Source organism: Eumetopias jubatus, unplaced genomic scaffold, assembly GCF_037043125.1.
Source record: "Eumetopias jubatus isolate StellerSeaLion01/CBP00866 unplaced genomic scaffold, mEumJub1_p1.0 scaffold_2, whole genome shotgun sequence".
In the NCBI taxonomy this organism is placed as follows: domain Eukaryota; kingdom Metazoa; phylum Chordata; class Mammalia; order Carnivora; family Otariidae; genus Eumetopias; species Eumetopias jubatus.
Genome location: NW_028274808.1, coordinates 98,843,910 through 98,865,579, shown reverse-complemented (window position 1 = coordinate 98,865,579; position 21,670 = coordinate 98,843,910). Strand labels below are relative to the sequence as shown.

The 21,670-nt window shown below is 37.4% G+C and overlaps 1 protein-coding gene across 1 annotated transcript in view; it reads left to right on the top strand.

Moving 5' to 3' along the window:
* FAT4 (FAT atypical cadherin 4) overlaps positions 1–21,670 on the top strand; it is a 171,283-nt gene that overhangs the window by 114,589 nt on the left and 35,024 nt on the right. The window contains exons 7-9 of the mRNA XM_028102315.2: positions 4,344–4,524; positions 14,740–14,990; positions 16,935–21,284. Coding sequence (XP_027958116.2) covers positions 4,344–4,524; positions 14,740–14,990; positions 16,935–21,284 — 4,782 coding nt within the window. The remainder of the gene's footprint in view (positions 1–4,343; positions 4,525–14,739; positions 14,991–16,934; positions 21,285–21,670) is intronic.

The following is a 21,670-nucleotide window of genomic DNA, read 5'->3' as shown; positions in this document are numbered from 1 at the left end:
TTTGAAAAATGATTTTGAAAATGCATCTAAAGGCAGTTGATTTGACTTTTAGTTGTGGGACAACCCACAGAATCTAACCAAATTTAACCATCTATGTGGCTGCTTCTCAAGCCAGGACCATCTGTTGTCACTGGTGTGCTTTTAAAATCTTTTGGAAAATTAGAACTTCTCACGTAAGAAGACAGTGAGATTGAACTTGCTGAACATTTTCCTGCATAAACAATGTTTTTTTCTCTTTTTGCTTACTAATTCAGAAAACACATCAGCAACAATATTTATGTAGTTTATAGACAAAGGAAGAAATCACATGTTCCTGACCAAATGAGTTAGTCATCATTTTATGTGGTTTTCCATATGTGTGTCATCAGACACTTTAGAATACCAAAGACAAAACCTTTGATTGGCAGTTACTGGGTTATTTCTTAACAAGTTTAAGTATATATTGTTGATTAGAGAGCAATGTGCATACCAGAAATATGTGGGTCTTCCTTAAACTCTCACTGTAAATTATCAAATTTTTTATTTTTAAATTTTCAAGCAACATGTCCTCCACAAAACTATGAAAGTTTTGAAAGCTAAGTGTCTCATATTGTTACACTACAAAAGAATCGTTAAGAGGAAAGGATGGCTCAAATATTTTCCTAAATAATATTATTATATAACTGACTCAGAAGTTTTGTTGGGGAACAAAAATCCTGGGGATTATGATATTGAAATCTATAAGATTTAAAAATGAACCTTGTATATGTCAGTTTTTAATTTTTCTTGTTTCTAAAGCAAGTACAAGAAAAAGGAATAATAAAGAATGCATTTTAACCATGTGCCAGTCACTATGCTAAGCATGTTACATTTCCCTCAATACTTCTTTGGGGTAGGTTCTATGCTTATTATTCCCATTTTACAGAAAAACAGACTGAAACTTAGTGAGTAGAGTTCAATGTCAGTAGAAGATATGAAAGAGCCTTCCATCTCCTATCCTTTGCTTCTAGGACATTGATTTAGTTATTCCCTCTCTCAATTCATCATAGAATACACACTCATCTTCCCATGGCAGCCTCTTTCGCCCACGTTAAAGCACAGATACCCTCTACTTACATTTTTTCAGTGCAACCAGTGGAAGAGATACTAACATGATGCAGATATTTAACTTCCATTTCACCAAATTATATATAATTAAACACACATAAGAGATTTAGGCCAAACATTGGTCATCAATAATACCCTGAAGATATTTAGTTAGCTTTAATATGACTCTTGTGAGAGATTCTAAGTCTCTACGAACCATGAGAGACTACGGACTCTGAGAAACAAACTGAGGTTTCTAGAGTGGGGGCGGGTGGGGGGATGGGTTAGCCTGGTGATGGGTATTAAGGAGGGCACGTACTGAATGGGACACTGGGTGTTATACGCAAATGAATCATGGAATAGTACATCAAAAACTAATGATGTAATGTATGGTGATTAACATAATAACATAATTAAAATAAAAAAAATAAAATGAAGGGGGGAAATCGGAGGGGGAGACGAACCATAAGAGCCTATGGACTCTGAGAAACAAACTGAAGGTTCTAGAGGGGAGGTCGGTGGGGTGATAGGTCAGCCTGGTGATGGGTATTAAAGAGGGCACGTACTGCATGGAGCACTGGGTGTTATACGCAAACAATGAATCATGGAACAGTACATCAAAAACTAATGATGTAATGTATGGTGATTAACATAACATAAAAAAAATCAGTGGCATAAAGAACAACAACAACAACAACAACAACAAAGTAATGATGTATTGTATGGTGACTAACATAACATAATAAAAAAAAAGAAATTCAAAATCTCTGACAAGATTGTTGTCTCGAAATGCCCCACAAACATCAACTGGCAAATAACTAAGGTCCCTCACAGATGGGCCTTTTCCTCCAACTCGTGTCTTGTGTTGTTCTCTGGGCCCAGATTGTCCAAAGTCCGAGCACATCTCACTGAGTGGCACCTGTCCAGATAGTAACAACACTTCCAGCTTTTTGCCAGTGGCAAACATCTTCACATCCAAGTCACGTGGATTAAATTCCAGCTTCCTCACTATATCTATGGCTTTGAAAAAGTCATTTAACCTAATCATCAGCTTAAACATAAGATGGAGAGAGCAGAAGTACTAACTGGTGAGGATTAGACAAGATAATCTACGTCAACTTCTTAAAATAGTACTTGCATACCTAAGGACTCAATAAGCACTTTGTATAATCATTATTAATGTGTTGAGTGGAATTTTTAAAGTCTTATTTTGATGTGCTTCTCCAGTGTTTATAATACCTCCAAATCTATTTTGTGTGTGAGATATTTGTGAAATCATTTTATCATTATTTACACTAAGTGACTAGTGAAAAGGCAATTATACTATTTTAGTAAGTTTGTAGTTAATTATACATATAAGCAATAGTGAGGACTAATTTTCTTTCCTTTAGTATAAAATCAAACATCTGAAAGGTAAGACTTACGACGCCTGGCTGAATTAGTTAAGTTTCTGACTCTTGATTTTGGCTTGGATCATGATCTTGGGGTTGTGAGATCAAGCCCTGCATTGTGCTCTGTGCTCTTCAGGGAGCCTGCTTAGGATTCTCTCTCTTCCCTTCCCTCTGCCCCTCCCTCACCACATGTGCACTCTCTCTCACTCTCTCTCTCAAAAATAAATAAATAAAAAAATAAAAATAAATAAATAATAATAAAATGAAGTAAAAGGTAAGACTTTGGCAGTCATGAATTTAAAAATATGTTAGTGTAAATAGAATGCTTAATGTAAAATATCTTACCGAGAAAGATATATATGGCCATAATTATCACCATGTAGCCTAAATTTAATTGCATAGGTTTCTGGGATTGATCATGCTTCATTACAGTGCCCAGCTCAACTGGTCATGCACATTTTCATCTAACATAGTCTGAGCTTCCTTGTATAGAGCACAAAAATAACAGATTACCAAACCCACTGGGGTCCATAATTTCCTAGTCTGCTGATTTTGGTTCCTATATGTTTGAGCATACAAGCTGCTTGGTATCAGGCCATCAGTAAGTACAATCTAAGAACATAGAAAAAGTTTAAATAGTAGTAAAGGAAATATCAGCAAATCACAAGATTACTAGAAAAAAGAATATAGAAGGTTGTCATTCGCAACACCATTCTGTGAGAGTAAAAGGTCAGACCATAAACATTTTACAGAGAAATGAATGAGTCAGTGAATGGATGGCTTTTTTATAAAAGTTTTGAGTGCTAGAAATAAGTAGAACTTAAACTTCATATAAGAAGAAATAATTTTCATGGGAAAAAGTTTTAATATTTTAAACAGAAAAGGAGAGGATTCAGGGCTTTATTTTAGATAAACACAATTAAACAGAGCTCTATTGTTTCTATTTAGAGATATTAAAATTTGAAAAATTATTTTGAAAATGCATCTAAAGGCAGTTGATTTGACTTTTAGTTGTGGGACAACCTACAGAATCTAACCAAATACGGCATCTGATCGTCACCACAAAGAGTCTGTTAACTTCACGTAGCACAGGCAATGTACGCCAAGGTTTTGTTAAATGTTGGCTTTTCATTATATGCTGATAACAGAACTGGAACAAGAAATAAAAAGAGAATTGTTTCACATTTATATTAAATAGTAAATAAATGTAACAACAGTAATTCTAAGTCGACTCATTGACATGTTATTTCCAGCAAGTGGAAGATTGCGGTTTTGAGACATCACTTGAAGCTTTATCTTTTCCCTTTACAAACAAATATTAGTACAGAAAAGGGGATCTAAAGACTTAGAAACCCAAATTTTTTATATTAACATTGATAGTCACGACTGGGAATTTAGCTTTTTGTCAGTTGGCCTGCTATTCAGTGCCCATGGATATTCTCCGAATCTAGACTGAGCTATTTTAATGGAATTTCAGAGAAACCAGCAGTGCTTCTTTTGTGGTGTTTAAATGATATTGTTGTGTTCTGCATTGCCGAATCAGCACCTTTGAAATAGAATAAGATGTTGACATACTCTTTTTGTGCAGTATCACCAGGAAAGATTTGAAATACTAGGTCATAAATGAAAATATTTTCTTTCTTTTTTATCATCTTAATCATTTCTTATTATGTTCAGTTAGCCAACATATAGTACATCATTAGTTTTTGATACTTCTCTTGTAACAAAATTAAAAATCACTCCACTGCTTGTAGCGTTTAGAAATTTCACTTTGAGATGTTTTCTAACGTCTCTTCAGTAGTGCTATCTACAACCAGCCATTTTTTAAATTTGCTATTATCTTTGTTATTTATAAACATTAAAAACTTGATTTTCTTTTCCTTCTAGGATCCCCTGCCCTGACTGGAACTGGAACAATCAATGTCATAGTAGATGACATCAATGATAATGTCCCCACTTTTGCCAGTAAAATGTATTTCACCACAATTTCTGAAGATGCACCAACTGGAACAGATGTTTTATTGGTAAATGCCTCAGATGCTGATGCTTCAACAAATGCAGTTATCAGGTCAGTACATTTTCCTTTGTAAATTTTGATTGTTTTTCTCATCAAACATTAGTCTTTGGACTAAATGAATATAATGCTTAATTTTCCTAGAAAGTCTGTAATATTAACACATAGCCCTATTGTGGCTACCTACTGTTAAATAACCAACTATGCCTAAAATGAGAATTCAAACAATAATAATTTTGTTTAGTGTTCTAAAATTTTAATTAATTTTATTTATATTTTTATCATATCTCATGGTTTTGTAGTTCATGTAATTCATCTGTAGGGCAGGGTTAACAGGGAGATTCTTCTGCTTCATGTGATTGACTGGTATCACTTAGTGGTATTTACCTGGCCACTGGGTGGTCTGGAGGGTTTAAGATGTCTTCGCTCAATGCCTGGTGCCTTAGGAGGGATGGCTCAGCTGGACCCCTGTCTCTGATCTTGTGGTCTCAGGGCTTCTCAATGTGGTTCTTTAGAAGGTAGCTAAAATGGGCTACATGGTAGCTTTGGGCTCCAAGAACTTCGGGTGAAAGCTGCCAGTGCTCTTAGAGAGAAGGCCTGGAAGTGGCACAGCATCACTTCCATAATATTTTATTTGTTGAAGCAGCCATGACCTGCCCAGATTCACTGGGAGGAGAAATGCACATCACCTCTTGATGGGACGAGCATCAAAGAATTTTGGCCATTTTTAACCCAACCACTAGCCCCAATAAGAATATTTATATTTTCAAAGTTTCAAAAGCTTATTTTACTCTACTTACATCTACTCAAAATGGAGAAAAACATTACGGTACCTTGTTCAGGGAGCATGTGATAGCAGTTGGGTTGTTACATTTGGTGGATCTAGCTGAGTCACATTCTTCCAGGCCCATTCTAAACTTTAAGAAATGAACATTTCCAAATTTTCCAGAGAAAAGTCTCGAAGACCTAAGTATTTCTTACCCACACATCACCCCCACCTTCTCTAGACTGACATTAGGTAAATGAGAGTGGGTCAGATGGCTATGGCAGTAATGGTCAGAAGAGAGAATTTGAGAGTTCAGAGGACTTATCAGTCAAGGGCTGTGCATGTTGCTATTGTGATGATTTGGTTAGGGATTTATTTTGTTTGTTACTAATTTCCTATTTGCAAAATCACTTTGGGAAACTGGCATTAGTCTCTTCCTACTGGTAGCGATGACTGAGTTATGTAGAAGGCCTCAAAGTATTTTTCACTTAATAAACATGCATTGAGTTGTTAGTATGAGTAACAAGGCAGCATTTCCACTTTCTTCAAGACTGCGTTCTTTTTGAGGTAGATAAACAATTTAATACAACATAAATACGATTACTTCATATGGTGAATGCAGCCTTGAAAAGAAAACAGGCTTATATAACAGAGAGTGACAAGGGACTTTTAGGTATGGTTATTATGGGTGGCCTCTCTAAGGAGGTGACATTTAGGCTGGAAGAACTGGACTGTGAGATGAGAGTAAGCATGGTGTCTTTAGGAGGGTTTGGGAGCATGGACCGAAGTGAGAAAGGGGCCAGAGAGGTAGGCAGAGGTCAGATCATGTAGGCCATCCAAAGGCTCCTAGGTCATGGTAAGAAATTGAAATTTTTATTTATTTATTTTTATGTGAGAAACTATTGGAGTATTTCAAACAGGGACCAACATAAACTGATCTGTTTGGGTTGGACTGGAGGAGGCAGGACTGTAGAAAGAAGCCACTGGGAGAAAAACCAGTGAGACCATTTAGGTGCTAATTAATATAGTGATTCAAACAAAAGTTGGAGTGTCCACGTACTAAGGTGGAGAAATGACAATTGAGTGAATAGATTTAGAAAAATATTTGAGATTGTAAGTGGGAATAGAGAAAGAGAAATCAGAGTCATCTACTAAGTTTTTGGCTTGAACATCTGGGCAGATGGTACCATTGTAGGTAGCACTGGAGGAGAAACAGGTGTGAGAGAAACTAGTTCTTATTTGAACACAACTTAAGACGACTACTAGTCATTCACATGGAGGTATCAGTTGGGACATTGAAGATACAAGTCTGAAACTTAGGTTTGGGTCAGGGCTGGAGATACAGATTTGGGAGTCATCAATGCTTAGAGCACATTTAAAACCAAGAAAATTAATAAGAACACTTTAGGAGAGAGTATAGAGCAACAAAAGAAGGGCAAGGACTGACTACTTGGAATTCTCCCAATGCTTGAAAGGCAGGTGTAGAAGGAAGAGTCACCTAGGTAGCCTAGCAGTTCTGGCCAGAGTTACAGGAGGAAATACAGAAGAAGATGGACACTGACATGCACTGTAGGGGGGAAGGCTATGCACGAACTTCTTTCAGACTCCTGGGACCTTCTTCCAGAGCTGAATTCCAAGAGGCTTATACAGTCAAATCATTAAGGATGGAGAAAATTTCTGCCCAAGGTCATAACTATATGCCTCTTGGGTCCCTGCACTTAGCACCACCTGGAGAGAGGCAAGTTCAACTTACCTTCTTCCTGGTATGAGCCTCAAAATGCCAGTAAAGACCACCTCCTTTGCTTGTCCTACACCAAAGCATAGAAATCATGGAATCCATACCTTAAGAATTAAGTCTTAGCTTAGTGTTAAGAGCACAGCCTTGGGAATGAAGCTGACTCTACTATTAATTGTGGGGCAGCTTATTTAACATTTCTGGGGGTCAGTTTTCTTATCATTAAAATAAGTATACGAAATAATAAAACGGACTTGATAGAATTATTGTGAAGACAAATAAAACAATTAAGTGGACTGCTTAGAATAGTGCCCAGAACAAAAAATACTCAATATCCATCAACCCATACTGTCCTAATCCTTGCAAAGCACTTTTCCCTTCGCCTGTCATCTGTTAGTGCTTAGCAAGTCTCTGACAATTTTGGAAGAGATATCCCATCCATTGTAGTGTTGTAGTCCAGTAAATCTTTATCTGCCATGCCAAGGAGTCTTTTTCTAAAGATAGTATGCAGACTATCACTAATCAGGGGCAGAACAGGATCCTTGTCTGAGATGTTTCAGTTGCTGAAACAATGGTGACGCCACACGCTTACAAAATCAATACAAGTACTAGAAGAAAATGCTATGAGGATATACTGTCTTCTAGAGTATGTCAAATTTGCACTGCTAAATGTGACCCTACATTCGTGAGCAATGGTGATCAATGTAAAGTGGGTCTAGAAAATCCTGTCTGTATTTCCAGAATGATGTACTGGTAGCAATGAAATGATTTTGATTTGATGGTATGTATTTTGGTTGTTTGGTTGACTGGTTGAATTTTCTTCTTCCTTTAAAGTCAGAGAATTAACTTTATACTTTTACATTCACTGAGATCTGTAAAATATGTCTGCAAAAATCTTTAAATGACTACATGGACTGTCATATAGTGAGATAATATAGAAATTGAAGTTGTTTTTATCTTGTAAAAATAATTAAATTCACTTAAGACAGAAAATTATTACAGCTTAGATTTAAAATACTTTCATAGATAAAGTAAATAGTGATGCCAGCCTAAACCGTATTTACTCTGGCCTGATATCTTTTTTTTTTCCAAAGATTTTATTTATTTATTTGACAGAGAGAGAGAGAGAGATCGCAAGTAGGCAGACAGGCAGGCAGAGGGAGAGAGAGAAGCAGGCTCCCTGCTGAGCATGGAGCCCAATGTGGCCTGATTATCTTTTTAATGGAATATTACACACTTTTATATTAGGTGTTAATCATGCCTTGCTTATCATGGAATTGAGAGAAACCCATTCTCCTAGTTAACAGAGTAATTTTATATTAATATTACATTGCTTATTTAAGTATTATGTATGTAAGTCATTTACCCATCTACTGATGGGCTCTTTAATAGCACAACCTGTTATGTGTCATACAATTTGTTAATTTTCCCTTATGGTCTACCATAATCCTGTACACAGCAGTCACCCAACAAATATTTATTTATATTTTTCTTTCTACCTATTTGATCAAGCTATCCATTTTTATGGATGGTGACACTTACTTTAAGTTATATATTTTATTTCACCCTTAGTATTTTCCCCTCTAGTAAACTAGTCTGCATTAATACCTAGTCTTTATCTACTTTAAATATTTGCTTCCTAGACAGACACCCATTCCAGAAGTTAGCTTTTAAGGATACATATCCCTTTTTCTCTCAACTGGACCAAATCTCCATTTAAACCTCACTTCTAACTTTCATGTCACAGCACTGGAGAAACTCACAAAACTATATCAATAGGGTCAACATTCGAAGGCAGATCCCTCACTCTGTGTTCTTAATCCCATCCCACTTAATTTCCTCCGAATCTTTAATTCAACAGTTTTTGCATTTCCCTCTTGGATCTTCAAATCATCCCTGTTTCCTGGATCATGTATTGATCCCTGTGGAAATGCTCAGAATATCTGCTACTGATGGATGATTCCTTTATTTACCTACCGTAACTTAGAAAAGTCATGTCTGTGTCTCTAAAATTCCATATATCCATCAGTAAAAGTGGAGATACGAATTGTTACTTTACAATTTGTAGGAGTTAAATATATATTGATCAAATGCCATGTAGTATGTATGTAATCAGTTAAGATGCGTAAACGTCTCTAATACAATTATCAGGACACAAAAGTCACTGAATTCATGTTAGTTTTTTTTTCTTTTTATCCTTCTTATATCTATTTTACCCCTAATATATTCTTGCTTACACAATGTTTGCAGCATAGCAGTGACTGACAAATAAATGTACTGAATGAATGATTCCAATTCTTGGAACTGTTGTTTTTACTCCCTTTTTTTTACACCACATTTTTGAGAGAGTGGTTCACTTCCTCACAGTTTTCTCCAACCATTTATTCCTGAAAATCTTTCAATCTGATTTTCTCCTCCATTGCTTTATTAAAAAAAAATCTATCTGAAGTTTCTGCTGAAATTTATCAAGTCCAGTGATTTTTCTGAGTATTTTCCTTTACCTTTTGCAATATCTGCACTACAGGTCATCTTTTCTCTTGGCATTCTTTTCCCTCCTCAATGTCTACGGAAATATTATCTCTCATTTCTCACTCTGCATCTCTGACCACGCTTTCTAATTTACCTTCTGATCTCCTCTCTGTACAAAATAATTTGGGTAGTCCCCCACAATATTTTTTCTCAGTCGTTTTTTTCCCTTTCTTTGTGTGTGTGAGAGAGCAAGAGAGTGAGAAAGCGAGAAAGAAAGAGAGCGAGAAAGTGAAAGAGAGAGAGAGAGAGAATAATTCATTTTCACAGCTGCAACCATCCAGAAAACTATGCAGAAAACCCTAAATCTGTGCTATCCATTCTGACTCCATCCCTGAGATCCCTGCCTATATTTGTAAATCTGTAGTGGACACCCCTACCTGGAGGTTCTGTTGGCATCAGAAGCACAACATATCAGAAACTCCTAACTTTTCCCGTTTCTCCTCTTGGCATTCTGCTCTCTTTTAATGGTGTTGCCTTGCTTTCTTCATCCCTGTTTGCTAGCCAAGGGTCATCCTCTCCCTCTATACTCAGTCAATGGACAAGTTCTCATGTTTCTTCTTCACTAATGCCTCTCGCACCCATTCTTTTCTGTGCAATCTTCCTGCCAAGATTCTAGTTCAGCCCGCAATTACATCATGCCTGGACTATTATAATAAAAATTAACTTTCTTCCCTGACTCTAGTTTCTGATCCCTCCAATCTATATACCATCCCATACTGTATAATTTTGGAGCCCTCACTATGTCCCAGGCACTTTAAGTCCTGAGGACTTGGATCCTCTAGCTACCACAAGGAGAACAATTCAGTATAGGAGATAATTTTGTAATCTTGTAATTATAGTACTCTGTGACAAGTATATAGTTTAAGCACAGATGGGGTGGAAAGAGAAGAACAGCATACTCAGTGCTATCTGAAGAAATCCGTAGAAGCTTCGAGTAATTAATGATTTTTGGAAAGACCGAGAAGTAGCTTATCAACAAATACAGGATGAAAGACCTTCTAGGCAAAGACAGTAACAGGCATAAGGGCAAGAAGCTCTGCAGAAGCACAGGGTCAGGGAAGCAAAGCTGTTCCATATGGTTGGTATGGCTGAGGAATGGGCCTCATATACTGCATGAAAAATTCACACTCCTGTCTGTATCTAATGGGAGAAACAACTGAAGTGTTTAAACTGGGCAATAACACAACTAGATTACATTTTATGATGATTTATCTCTCAGTGTTGTAGGAAGTGATCTGGATGAAGCCGAGCCTGGGTCAGTGAATGAAAGAGCAATGGCAGTAATATGAACCAGCTTGGGCATTCAGTGGCTCAGCTTTAACAATGATACTCCCTTCCTCAAAATCTTTCAACTTCCAGTTGGCCTATGGCATAATGCCCAGTCTCCATATTCCAGGCACTCCATAAACAGCCCCGGCTTATTCTGCCCAAACCCTCAACATACAGCCTAACTGGCAGGCTCACTGGATCACTTTCTGCTCCTGGGAAAAGGATCTGTGCTTTCCCAAGCCTTATGGCCTTGTTCAAGTTCTTCTGTATACTAGATCAAGGTTCTGCAAACTGCAGTCTGCAGGCTAGATTCGGCCCAGTGCCTGCATTTGTAGATAAAGTCTTATTGGAATAGAGCCATGCCCATTCGTGTACTTTTGTCCATGGCTGATTTTGTGCTGCAATGGCAAGTTGAGTATTGTAGCGGAGCTTTTCCAGCCTCCAAAGCCATACTTACTAACACTGGCCTTTTACAGAAAAAAAAAAAAAAAAAAAAAATCTGCTAATTCCTGACCTGAAACACCTTTCTCCCTTTTCACTACTATTGTAAGATGGGTAGACCCTTTAAAACCCAGCTTCAATTTAGCCTTCCTCAAGGAAGGCTTTCTTTTAATCATTCCACTCAAAAGCGGTCTCTTTGGCTTTTGGATACCTAGAGCAGTGCTTCTGGACAGTTTTGTAACACTCAAATGTACTGCCTGGCTTTGTACTTTGTTTTCTTTCACTCTTTCTTCCATTTAGGATGTAAGTTTGAGGGCAGGATTTTTACCTTCTAATCCATGTATCTTTTGGTCCACCTATCCATTTAACTAAGTATGTTATAATAGATTACATATGATAGATTATTAAATTGTAACTACATAGGTATATATGCTCTGTTACGTGTGTAATCCTAGACTTTTAATTCTCAGCATGTACCAATTCCAATTCCAAATGCATTTCATATGAAATTACATTTAATACTCAAGACCACCAAGTGAAAGGAATGCATATGTGATCCACATTTTACAGGTGGAAAGAAAAGGCTTAGAAAGGTTAAGGAATTTAATGAATTGAAGTGTTTTGAGTGAGGTAAATATTCATGCCCAAGTGAATTGTGTTTCAAAGTGCAGTCTTTTAACTATTACTAAATTATTGTATTCTAGTAACATATAGCACAGTGTTTTATGATCCTAGCAGATCTCAGGAAGAGACAAAAAAAAGTTAAAAAATCAAATTGGGGTATTTTAGCTTTACAAGTGCAAAAATGAATGATTCAGATTTTAGATAACAATGATGTCAGTTTACACCAATAATTTGAAGCAGTCATTTCTTATTCTTGAATCAGCAAATAAATAACACATTTGTTGATTTGCATTGAGCCAAATCACTGTAAACAATGCTACACTGACATCCCTTAAATAAAAAGGGTCCCCTTTGGCCTTAGCAAGTGGTACAGCATTTCTTGTCTCCACTAGATCCACTCAGGCTGCTTTTTACCTTCTTTATACTGTGGTCTAATGGAGCGAGTGTGTCTTGAAGTCATAAAGATAGAAGTTCCAACTCTAGATTTACCATTTTTAGATGGTATGCTTTGTTGTGCAACTATATGAATCTCTCTTAGATTCAGATTCCTCATCTATAAAAATCCAGAACAAAACCAAAGTGTCAGGATTGTTTTGAGGTTAAATGAGAGCATATATAAAATGCCTTGTAGTGTGCTCAGTACACATTAAGAACACAGTAAGATGCTGCAAATCTTTAAAGACCAGCATAGATATTTAGATGTTAAAAAGATAGCACAAAACCCAATCTAACAGAGTTTATACCCTTAGAAGAAATTAATGTAGACCAGAGAAGCAGGAAAGATCTCCATGAAGGGATGCGAATGAAACCAAGACTGAAGTGATAGGGGGAAGGCAAACCTGGGATATTATTTTGGCCGTCTATCCATTGTGTCCCTTCTATCTGTGTGCGTGTGCGCATGTGTGTGCATGTGTGTGTGTGTGCTTTAACTTACAGGTATAAATTGCATGGTGCTGGTATTATAGATATTATGAGACGTTACAGAACACTTCATATTTAAAATTGACTTTTAATATACTTCAGAATCAGATAAAGTCTAGAAAAAATCATATATTAATATGACAATTTATTCTTTAATGTTCAAAAATAGTTAAGATGTTAATTAGTTTTAAACAATCATATGCTCCATAGTGTGTATAATAGCATAAAATAAAGAATAAGAATTTACAGTACAAGATTTCATTATGGATTATTTCATTAAACGTGGACCAGAACTCACATCATTTGCCTTTCAGCACATTGCTCTTTCTTCATACACCACGGTCTTGTCATATACAAAAATCCATATCTAAATTTGCGTGCATTTTTCATTACTTTAATTTTATTTTTATTTGTGAATAATTGAGGGAATATTTAATTGACCCTTGATCTTTGCTGTCAAAAAGCTGTATAAAAGTCTATGTTGCTGTGAATTACTCTTTTTTTCCCTGTTATTTGGTAATTTCTACATACACTGATGTAGGGAAACAAGGTTTCTCAGAATAAAATCACATAATTCTCATAATTCAGGTTCTTACAGAATTTATTGAAGAGGTAAAACAATTTGATTACCTCATGAGTCCTGAATTTCTAACTTTAAGAATTCAATTATAAGCCTCGGATATTTTTATTTTGACAAAGGGATTAGCTATCTAGTGTGTAAGGGCATTAATTATGCTGTATAAAGAGTCAACTTCTGGTCCAGGAAATGGTATTCTCATTTACTCCTGATCCTGGCATGTGGGTGTGCCAAAAAGTGTTAAAATTCTGAGTGATATCAAGTACTTTATAAATACTGAAGTCATTTCTCAGCCAAAACTCCCTCTTTTACTTTGTTTTTCTATTTTGTTATCATTTTATAGGACTTCTATCTCTTAAAAATATCAGCTCCCCAACAGTTCATTATTTCTCTAAAAAAGGATGAAAATGCTGAAATGTTTGTTTTAAACCCTGAGCTTAATGGGAGGAATGTACACTCTACTTGCTGCAATGCAGACCTTTTTTTAAACTGTCTCTATTAGATACTTGCTGTTGCTATGTTTTCATGGGCACAAACCAAACTATAGAAACATGCAGTTAATTCCAACATGGGCATTTTTTTGTTGGCATAAAGGAGAAAACTTTTAAAGGCATCCATTTCCTTGCCACTCTCCAACCGTAAAAACAATGGACCACAGCCCGTTTCTGAACCTTCAAGCTTAGCTACTTCTTTTCTAGCTGATCTCTGAGGAATACAGAGATAACTTTCCTCTTCATAAAGAAGAGAGAAGCTATTCTCAGTGGAAACTCCTGCCCATTAACCAATCTGGTTAGCATCAGAATATCCATGAAAATGTCATACCTCTCCTGACAACAAGAAAGAAAAGCATAGCCATATGAGGAATGACAAAGGAGAGAATTAGTAAGTAGGAATGTCTTTGTATAAATAATCTGTTCTTTAGTTGTTCTGGGTAGTCAATGGATGTCAAATACAGTGTTTTGTCTTTAAAAATAAGATCTTCATCTGATCTCTGGATTATTATGGTGCACTGCAGAAAAATAATTTTTAGATTCATTTAACAGATGTTCATTTGTGATCCTGGCCACTAACCACAATATCAGAGCAAGGCCCTGATTTACGCTTTCAGGTTCACTTATTTATAATGCAGTTGTCTTCTGAATATATTTTGGGGCCTTGAGTGATCCAAGAAATCCACAGAACTTGTGAGGACCTGCTTGAGCTCACTGGACATTTCACAGTAAAGATTGTCAATTAGAGGCTCACATAAAATTTGAAGTATTTATCTTCTAGCCATATTCTTTAATTGTTGTGTGATCGTACTTAAAGTGATTTTTTTTTGCATTTCTGTCTCAGTTTTTAAATTTTAGTGAATAGATGCTACAACGTGATAACCAGAAATAATATGTCCATCTCTGCTCTCTCTAGTTATAGGATCATTGGTGGAAACTCTCAGTTCACCATCAACCCATCCACGGGACAAATCATCACAAGTGCATTGCTAGACAGGGAAACAAAAGAGAATTACACTTTAGTTGTGGTCTCCAGTGATGCTGGATCCCCAGAGCCTCTTTCCAGTTCTACCAGTGTGCTCGTCACTGTGACTGATGTCAATGACAATCCACCAAGATTTCAACATCACCCATATGTCACACACATCCCATCTCCTACTCCTCCAGGTAATGAAGCCAACTCTGAGGTCTCCTGGATAAATGCAAACTATACATTGGACATTTTCTATAAATATATTTCTGTTTCTTTTACATGGATATTTCTGATTTAGCTTAGGTTTGCAAATCCTCTAAAATTCAACTTGTTTTGACTAATGAAATTGAAGGAACGTTGAATCTCATAAACTAATTCTTTTATCCTAGACCAATTGTGCTTAAGATTTTATAATTGCTACATCTTTCCTGGTACTATTTCTTAATATTACTTGAATATTTTCACATGATTAAAATAGTCACCCATAGTCAAGAAGAGTTCTGCCATGAGATATAATTTGTCAATTCCCTGAAAGGAGGGACATTGTTTGTTTTTTTTTGTTGTTTGTTTTTTTGCCATATGCTAACATCTGAAACATCTGGGAGGTAGTAAGCAGTCAACTATATTTGTTGGTGGAAAATAAATATTTTACCTCAATCCTTCATAGATAGGTTTTCAAAAATACTTAATGAATGAATACTTCTAATGAATTATTCTTATTAATATTTTATTCCAATTTTGTTGGATGAAGATTTTCTGTTAGTAAGTTTATGAAGACGTTAATGACCACTTTCTTATGACAATATGCATTTCTCTTTCTTCATTTAAATTAGTTTGGTTTTATTTGCTTGTTTGTAAAGAATGGCAATCTCTCTTAAAAACTGTACAAATAATCTGCCATTTGTAATCTTTGAGATGCATTTCCAAACAGGAAAATGTACAAATATAGGCCAAAATTAATTTGATTTGTCTTGCTTTAAAATATTTTTAATTAGAAGAAAAAGCAAATGGATCCAGGATTTCTCCCCTCAGTGATCTTTGATCTTATATTCACTTGAGAATGTCAAATTGATACCAATTCAAAGTATGAAATGCATAAACTTTTGTGGCAATTTTTTATCAAAAGGAAATGTCAATATCAAAGTCATGAATCCCTGATGAAGGCCTCTAGCTGAAATGATGCTGGCAGGCATGATTTTAATTACATCCAATGTGTGGTGATGCAATATAGCATCCCCTATAAAAAGTGAGTATGTAATGCTGAAGCATCTTTTCCTTATTAGACTTATTATAATTAATAAAAATCACTGGCCTTAATAAAAGACTTTTCACTTTTGTCACAAACTTTACTGTAGGGGAATGAGTGCAGGTTAGGAAAAGGTTTCCAAATGAGTATATCAAAAACATGTCCTTATGGCAGTTTTTCTGCATATTCCTGCTACAATCTGTTCCATTGGCATTCAACCCAAGCACTAACTTTTGGAATCCAAAAGTCAGTTCTTATTTCATACTACTTTATAATTGTTCTAATTGATTTATGGTTATATATATATATATATGTATGTATGTATGTATGTATGTATTTTATCTCCATGTGATAATAGCTCACAGATAAAAGAATGCTGCTAAGAAACAGTGTATATAAAGAATCAAAATAATCTTTTAAAAATTTTGTTGACATGATTACCTGTAGGGCAAATCAAAGGTTTTTTAAGACATACAAAGCAATTATCTTTTTTCATTGGGTAGAAACAGAGCTCTTAGCAGAGCTCCCATAGTAGTATCATGTTTGTTGGAAGTTGTATTATGTACAGATTTTCCTCCTAAGAACTATAATTCTGAATGATTAGCCATTGCTCTTCCCTGTGCTTCTCTCAAAGGCATACTGAAAAATATTAAATCCAGTAGACCATATGGGTTTTAGTTAGAAAATGGCCGGTCAGTCCCTGAAGACTACCATTAAGTAGATTTGACTTGGGAACTTCAGAGATAATACAGGAGTTACTGTTCTCCCCCAGTAATTATGAGAAAGTAAAGTGATATTAGGGAGCGATATAATATTTTGTATACATGACTCTACTAGCAAATGTTTTATTTGGGTTTTGTGTGATTGTAATTGCACTCTCCATCTTTCATAGGTTCCTTCGTCTTTGCAGTTACAGTCACAGATGCTGATATTGGACCCAATTCTGAACTGCATTATTCTCTCTCGGGTAGAAACTCTGAAAAATTTCACATTGATCCACTGAGAGGAGCTATTATGGCAGCTGGACCACTAAATGGGGCTTCGGAAGTGACATTTTCTGTATATGTAAAAGACGGGGGCTCATTTCCAAAGACAGATTCTACAACAGTGACTGTCAGATTTGTGAACAAGGCAGACTTCCCTAAAGTCAGAGCCAAAGAACAGACTTTCATGTTTCCTGAAAACCAGCCAGTTGGCACTCTTGTCACCACCATTACGGGGTCCTCCTTGAGAGGAGAACCTTTGTCCTATTATATTGCAAGTGGGAACCTTGGCAGTACATTCCAAATCGATCAAATAACAGGGCAGGTGTCCATTAGTCAACCTCTGGATTTTGAAAAGATACAAAAATATGTCATATGGATAGAGGCCAGGGATGGAGGCTTCCCTCCCTTATCCTCTTATGAGAAACTTGACTTGACAGTTCTAGATGTCAATGATAATTCCCCTGTTTTTAAGGAAGATCCATTTGTATCTGAAATATTGGAAAATCTTTCTCCTCGCAAAATACTTACTGTTTCGGCAACGGATAAGGACAGTGGACCCAATGGACAGTTAGATTATGAAATTGTTAATGGCAATAAAGAACATAGTTTCGCTATTAATCATGCCACTGGTGAAATTAGAAGCATTCGGCCGTTAGACAGGGAAAAAATATCACAGTATGTGCTTACCATAAAGTCTTCAGACAAAGGCTCCCCTTCTCAGAGTACCTCAGTAAAAGTCATCATTAACATCTTAGATGAAAATGATAACGCCCCTAGGTTTTCTCAGATATTCAGTGCCTATGTTCCTGAAAATTCCCCTTTAGGATACACGGTTACACGTGTCACAACTTCTGATGAAGACATTGGTATAAATGCAATTAGTAGATACTCTATGACAGACACAAGTCTTCCATTTACCATTAATCCCAGCACAGGAGATATTGTAATTAGTAGACCTTTAAATAGAGAAGATACGGACCGTTACAGAATCCGAGTTTCTGCACATGATTCTGGGTGGACCGTAAGTACAGATGTCACAATATTTGTGACAGACATCAATGACAATGCTCCAAGATTTAGCAGACCATCCTATTACCTGGATTGCCCTGAGCTTCCTGAAATTGGCTCCAAAGTGACTCAGGTATCCGCAACAGATCCTGATGAGGGATCAAATGGACAAGTGTTTTATTTTATAAAATCTCAGTCAGAGTATTTCAGGATTAATGCCACCACAGGAGAGATTTTCAATAAACAGGTCTTGAAATACCAGAATGTCAGTGGCTTCAGTAACGTGAACATCAACAGGCATAGTTTTGTAGTGACATCTTCAGATCGAGGGAATCCTTCATTACTTAGTGAGACAACAGTTACCATCAACACAGTGGACAGTAATGACAATGCACCACAATTTCTTAAACCAAAGTATTTTACTCCTGTCACCAAAAATGTTAAAGTTGGTACTAAGTTAATCAAAGTTACTGCAGTAGATGATAGGGATTTTGGTCTGAATTCTGAAGTGGAATATTTGATTTCTAACGAAAATCATTTCGGAAAATTTAAGTTGGACAATAGTACAGGGTGGATTTCAGTGGCATCTTCGCTGATATCTGACCTGAATCAGAACTTTCTGATCACTGTCACTGCAAGAGATAAAGGAAACCCTCCACTTTCATCCCAAGCCACCGTTCAAATAATTGTCACCGAGGAAAACTACCACACACCTGAATTCTCTCAAAGTCACATGAGTGCAACCATCCCCGAAAGCCATAGTATCGGGGCCATCGTCAGGACTGTTTCTGCAAGAGACAGAGACGCAGCTACAAATGGCTTGATCAGGTACAGTATTTCCTCAGGAAACGAAGAAGGCATTTTTGCAATCAATTCTTCCACAGGTATATTAACACTAGCCAAAGCTCTTGATTATGAGTTATGCCAGAAGCATGAAATGACTATTAGTGCGACAGATGGAGGATGGGTTGCAAGAACTGGTTACTGCAGTGTGACTGTAAATGTGATTGATGTGAACGACAATTCTCCAGTATTCTTCCCAGATGAATATTTCCCTACTGTTTTGGAAAATGCCCCAAGTGGAACAACGGTCATCCACCTAAATGCAACAGATGCGGACTCTGGAACCAATGCTGTGATTGCATACACGTTACAGTCATCTGACAGTGACCTCTTTGTCATTGACCCTAACACAGGAGTCATCACCACTCAAGGCTTCTTGGATTTTGAGACCAAGCAGAGCTACCATCTTACTGTGAAAGCCTTCAATGTCCCTGACGAAGAAAGGTGCAGTTTTGCCACTGTTAATATACAATTAAAAGGGACGAATGAATACGTGCCTCGCTTTGTCTCCAAACTTTACTATTTTGAAATCTCAGAAGCAGCTCCTAAAGGTACTATTGTTGGAGAAGTGTTTGCCAGTGACCGTGATTTGGGCACTGATGGGGAAGTACACTATTTGATTTTTGGTAACAGCCGAAAGAAGGGTTTCCAGATCAATAAGAAGACTGGACAAATTTATGTTTCTGGACTTCTTGATAGGGAAAAAGAAGAAAGGGTATCTTTGAAGGTGTTGGCCAAGAATTTTGGCAGCATCAGGGGTGCAGATATCGATGAGGTCACTGTAAATGTCACGGTGCTTGATGCCAATGACCCACCCATTTTTAGTTTAAATATCTACAGTGTTCAGATCAGTGAAGGGGTCCCAACTGGGACTCATGTGACATTTGTCAGTGCCTTTGACTCAGACTCTGTCCCCAGCTGGAGCAGGTTCTCTTACTTCATTGGATCAGGGAACGAAAATGGTGCCTTTTCCATTAATCCACAGACAGGACAGATCACTGTCACTGCAGAATTAGATAGAGAAACCCTACCTATCTATAATCTCACGGTTTTGGCGGTTGATTCAGGGACCCCCTCAGCTACAGGAAGTGCCTCCCTGTTAGTTACCCTCGAAGATATAAATGATAATGGACCTATGCTGACCATCAGTGAAGGTGAAGTTATGGAAAACAAACGCCCAGGAACTCTAGTGATGACACTTCAGTCCACTGATCCCGATCTCCCTCCAAATCAAGGCCCCTTCACCTATTACTTGCTGAGCACAGGTCCCGCCACCAATTATTTTAGTCTGAACACTGCTGGCGTTCTGAGCACAACCAGAGAGATTGACAGAGAACAGATTGCAGACTTCTATCTGTCCGTGATTACTAGGGATTCTGGTGTTCCCCAAATGTCCTCCACAGGAACCGTGCATATCACTGTTATAGACCAAAATGATAATCCTTCCCAGTCTCGGACTGTGGAGATATTTGTTAATTATTATGGCAATTTGTTTCCTGGTGGGATTTTAGGTTCTGTGAAGCCACAGGATCCGGATGTGTTAGACACCTTCCACTGCTCCCTTACTTCAGGAGTTACAAGCCTGTTCAGTATTCCAAGGGGTACTTGTGATCTAAATTCACAGCCGAGGTCAACAGATGGCACATTTGATCTCACTGTCCTTAGCAATGATGGAGTTCACGGCACAGTCACGAGCAATATCCGAGTTTTCTTTGCTGGATTTTCTAATGCTACAGTGGATAACAGCATCCTACTGCATCTCAGTGTTCCAACAGTAAAGGACTTCTTGACTAACCACTACCTTCATTTTCTACGCATTGCCAGCTCCCAACTGACAGGCCTAGGGACTGCTGTGCAACTTTATGGTGCATATGAAGAGAACAATAAAACGTTTCTTTTAGCAGCTGTGAAGCGGAACAATAATCAGTATGTGAATCCCAGTGGTGTAGCCACCTTCTTTGAAAGCATCAAAGAGATCCTTCTCCGGCAGAGTGGAGTGAAGGTAGAATCCGTGGATCATGACTCATGTGTTCATGGCCCATGTCAGAACGGAGGGAGCTGTGTAAGAAGACTGGCTGTGAGCTCTGTATTAAAGAGCCATGAGAGTCTTCCAGTCATCATTGTGGCAAATGAACCTCTGCAGCCTTTCTTATGCAAGTGTCTGCCAGGTTATGCTGGTAGCTGGTGTGAAATAGATATAGATGAATGCCTTCCATCACCTTGCCACAATGGTGGGACCTGTCACAATTTAGTAGGAGGATTTTCCTGCAGCTGCCCAGATGGCTTCACTGGCAGGGCCTGTGAGCGAGATATCAATGAGTGCCTGCCAGGTCCGTGCAAGAATGGTGCTGTCTGCCAAAATGTTCCAGGAAGCTTCAACTGTGTTTGCAAAACTGGATACACAGGTAGGATGATGTCGGGCTCGTTCCCTAAAACTTTAACCATGTCAAGTATAATGGAAAGCAGTGGATTTTGTCATTTTTAAATGATTTTCCAGGGAACCTGGGTGGCTCAGATGGTTAAGCGTTTGCCTTCGGCTCAGGTCATGATCCCGGGGTCCTGGGATCGAGTCCCGCATCGGGCTCTCTGCTCCTTCGGAGCCTGCTTCTCCCTCTGCCTCTCTCTCTCTCTCTCTCTCTCTCTCTCTCTGTGTCTCGTGAATAAGTAAATAAAATATTTGAAAAAATAAATTATTTTCCATGACAATGGGCATAATCATAGCAAATGTTTTAAACACTTACTATTGGCTGATGCTGTTGTAGGGATAATTATTTTCCAGTTTGTACAGAAA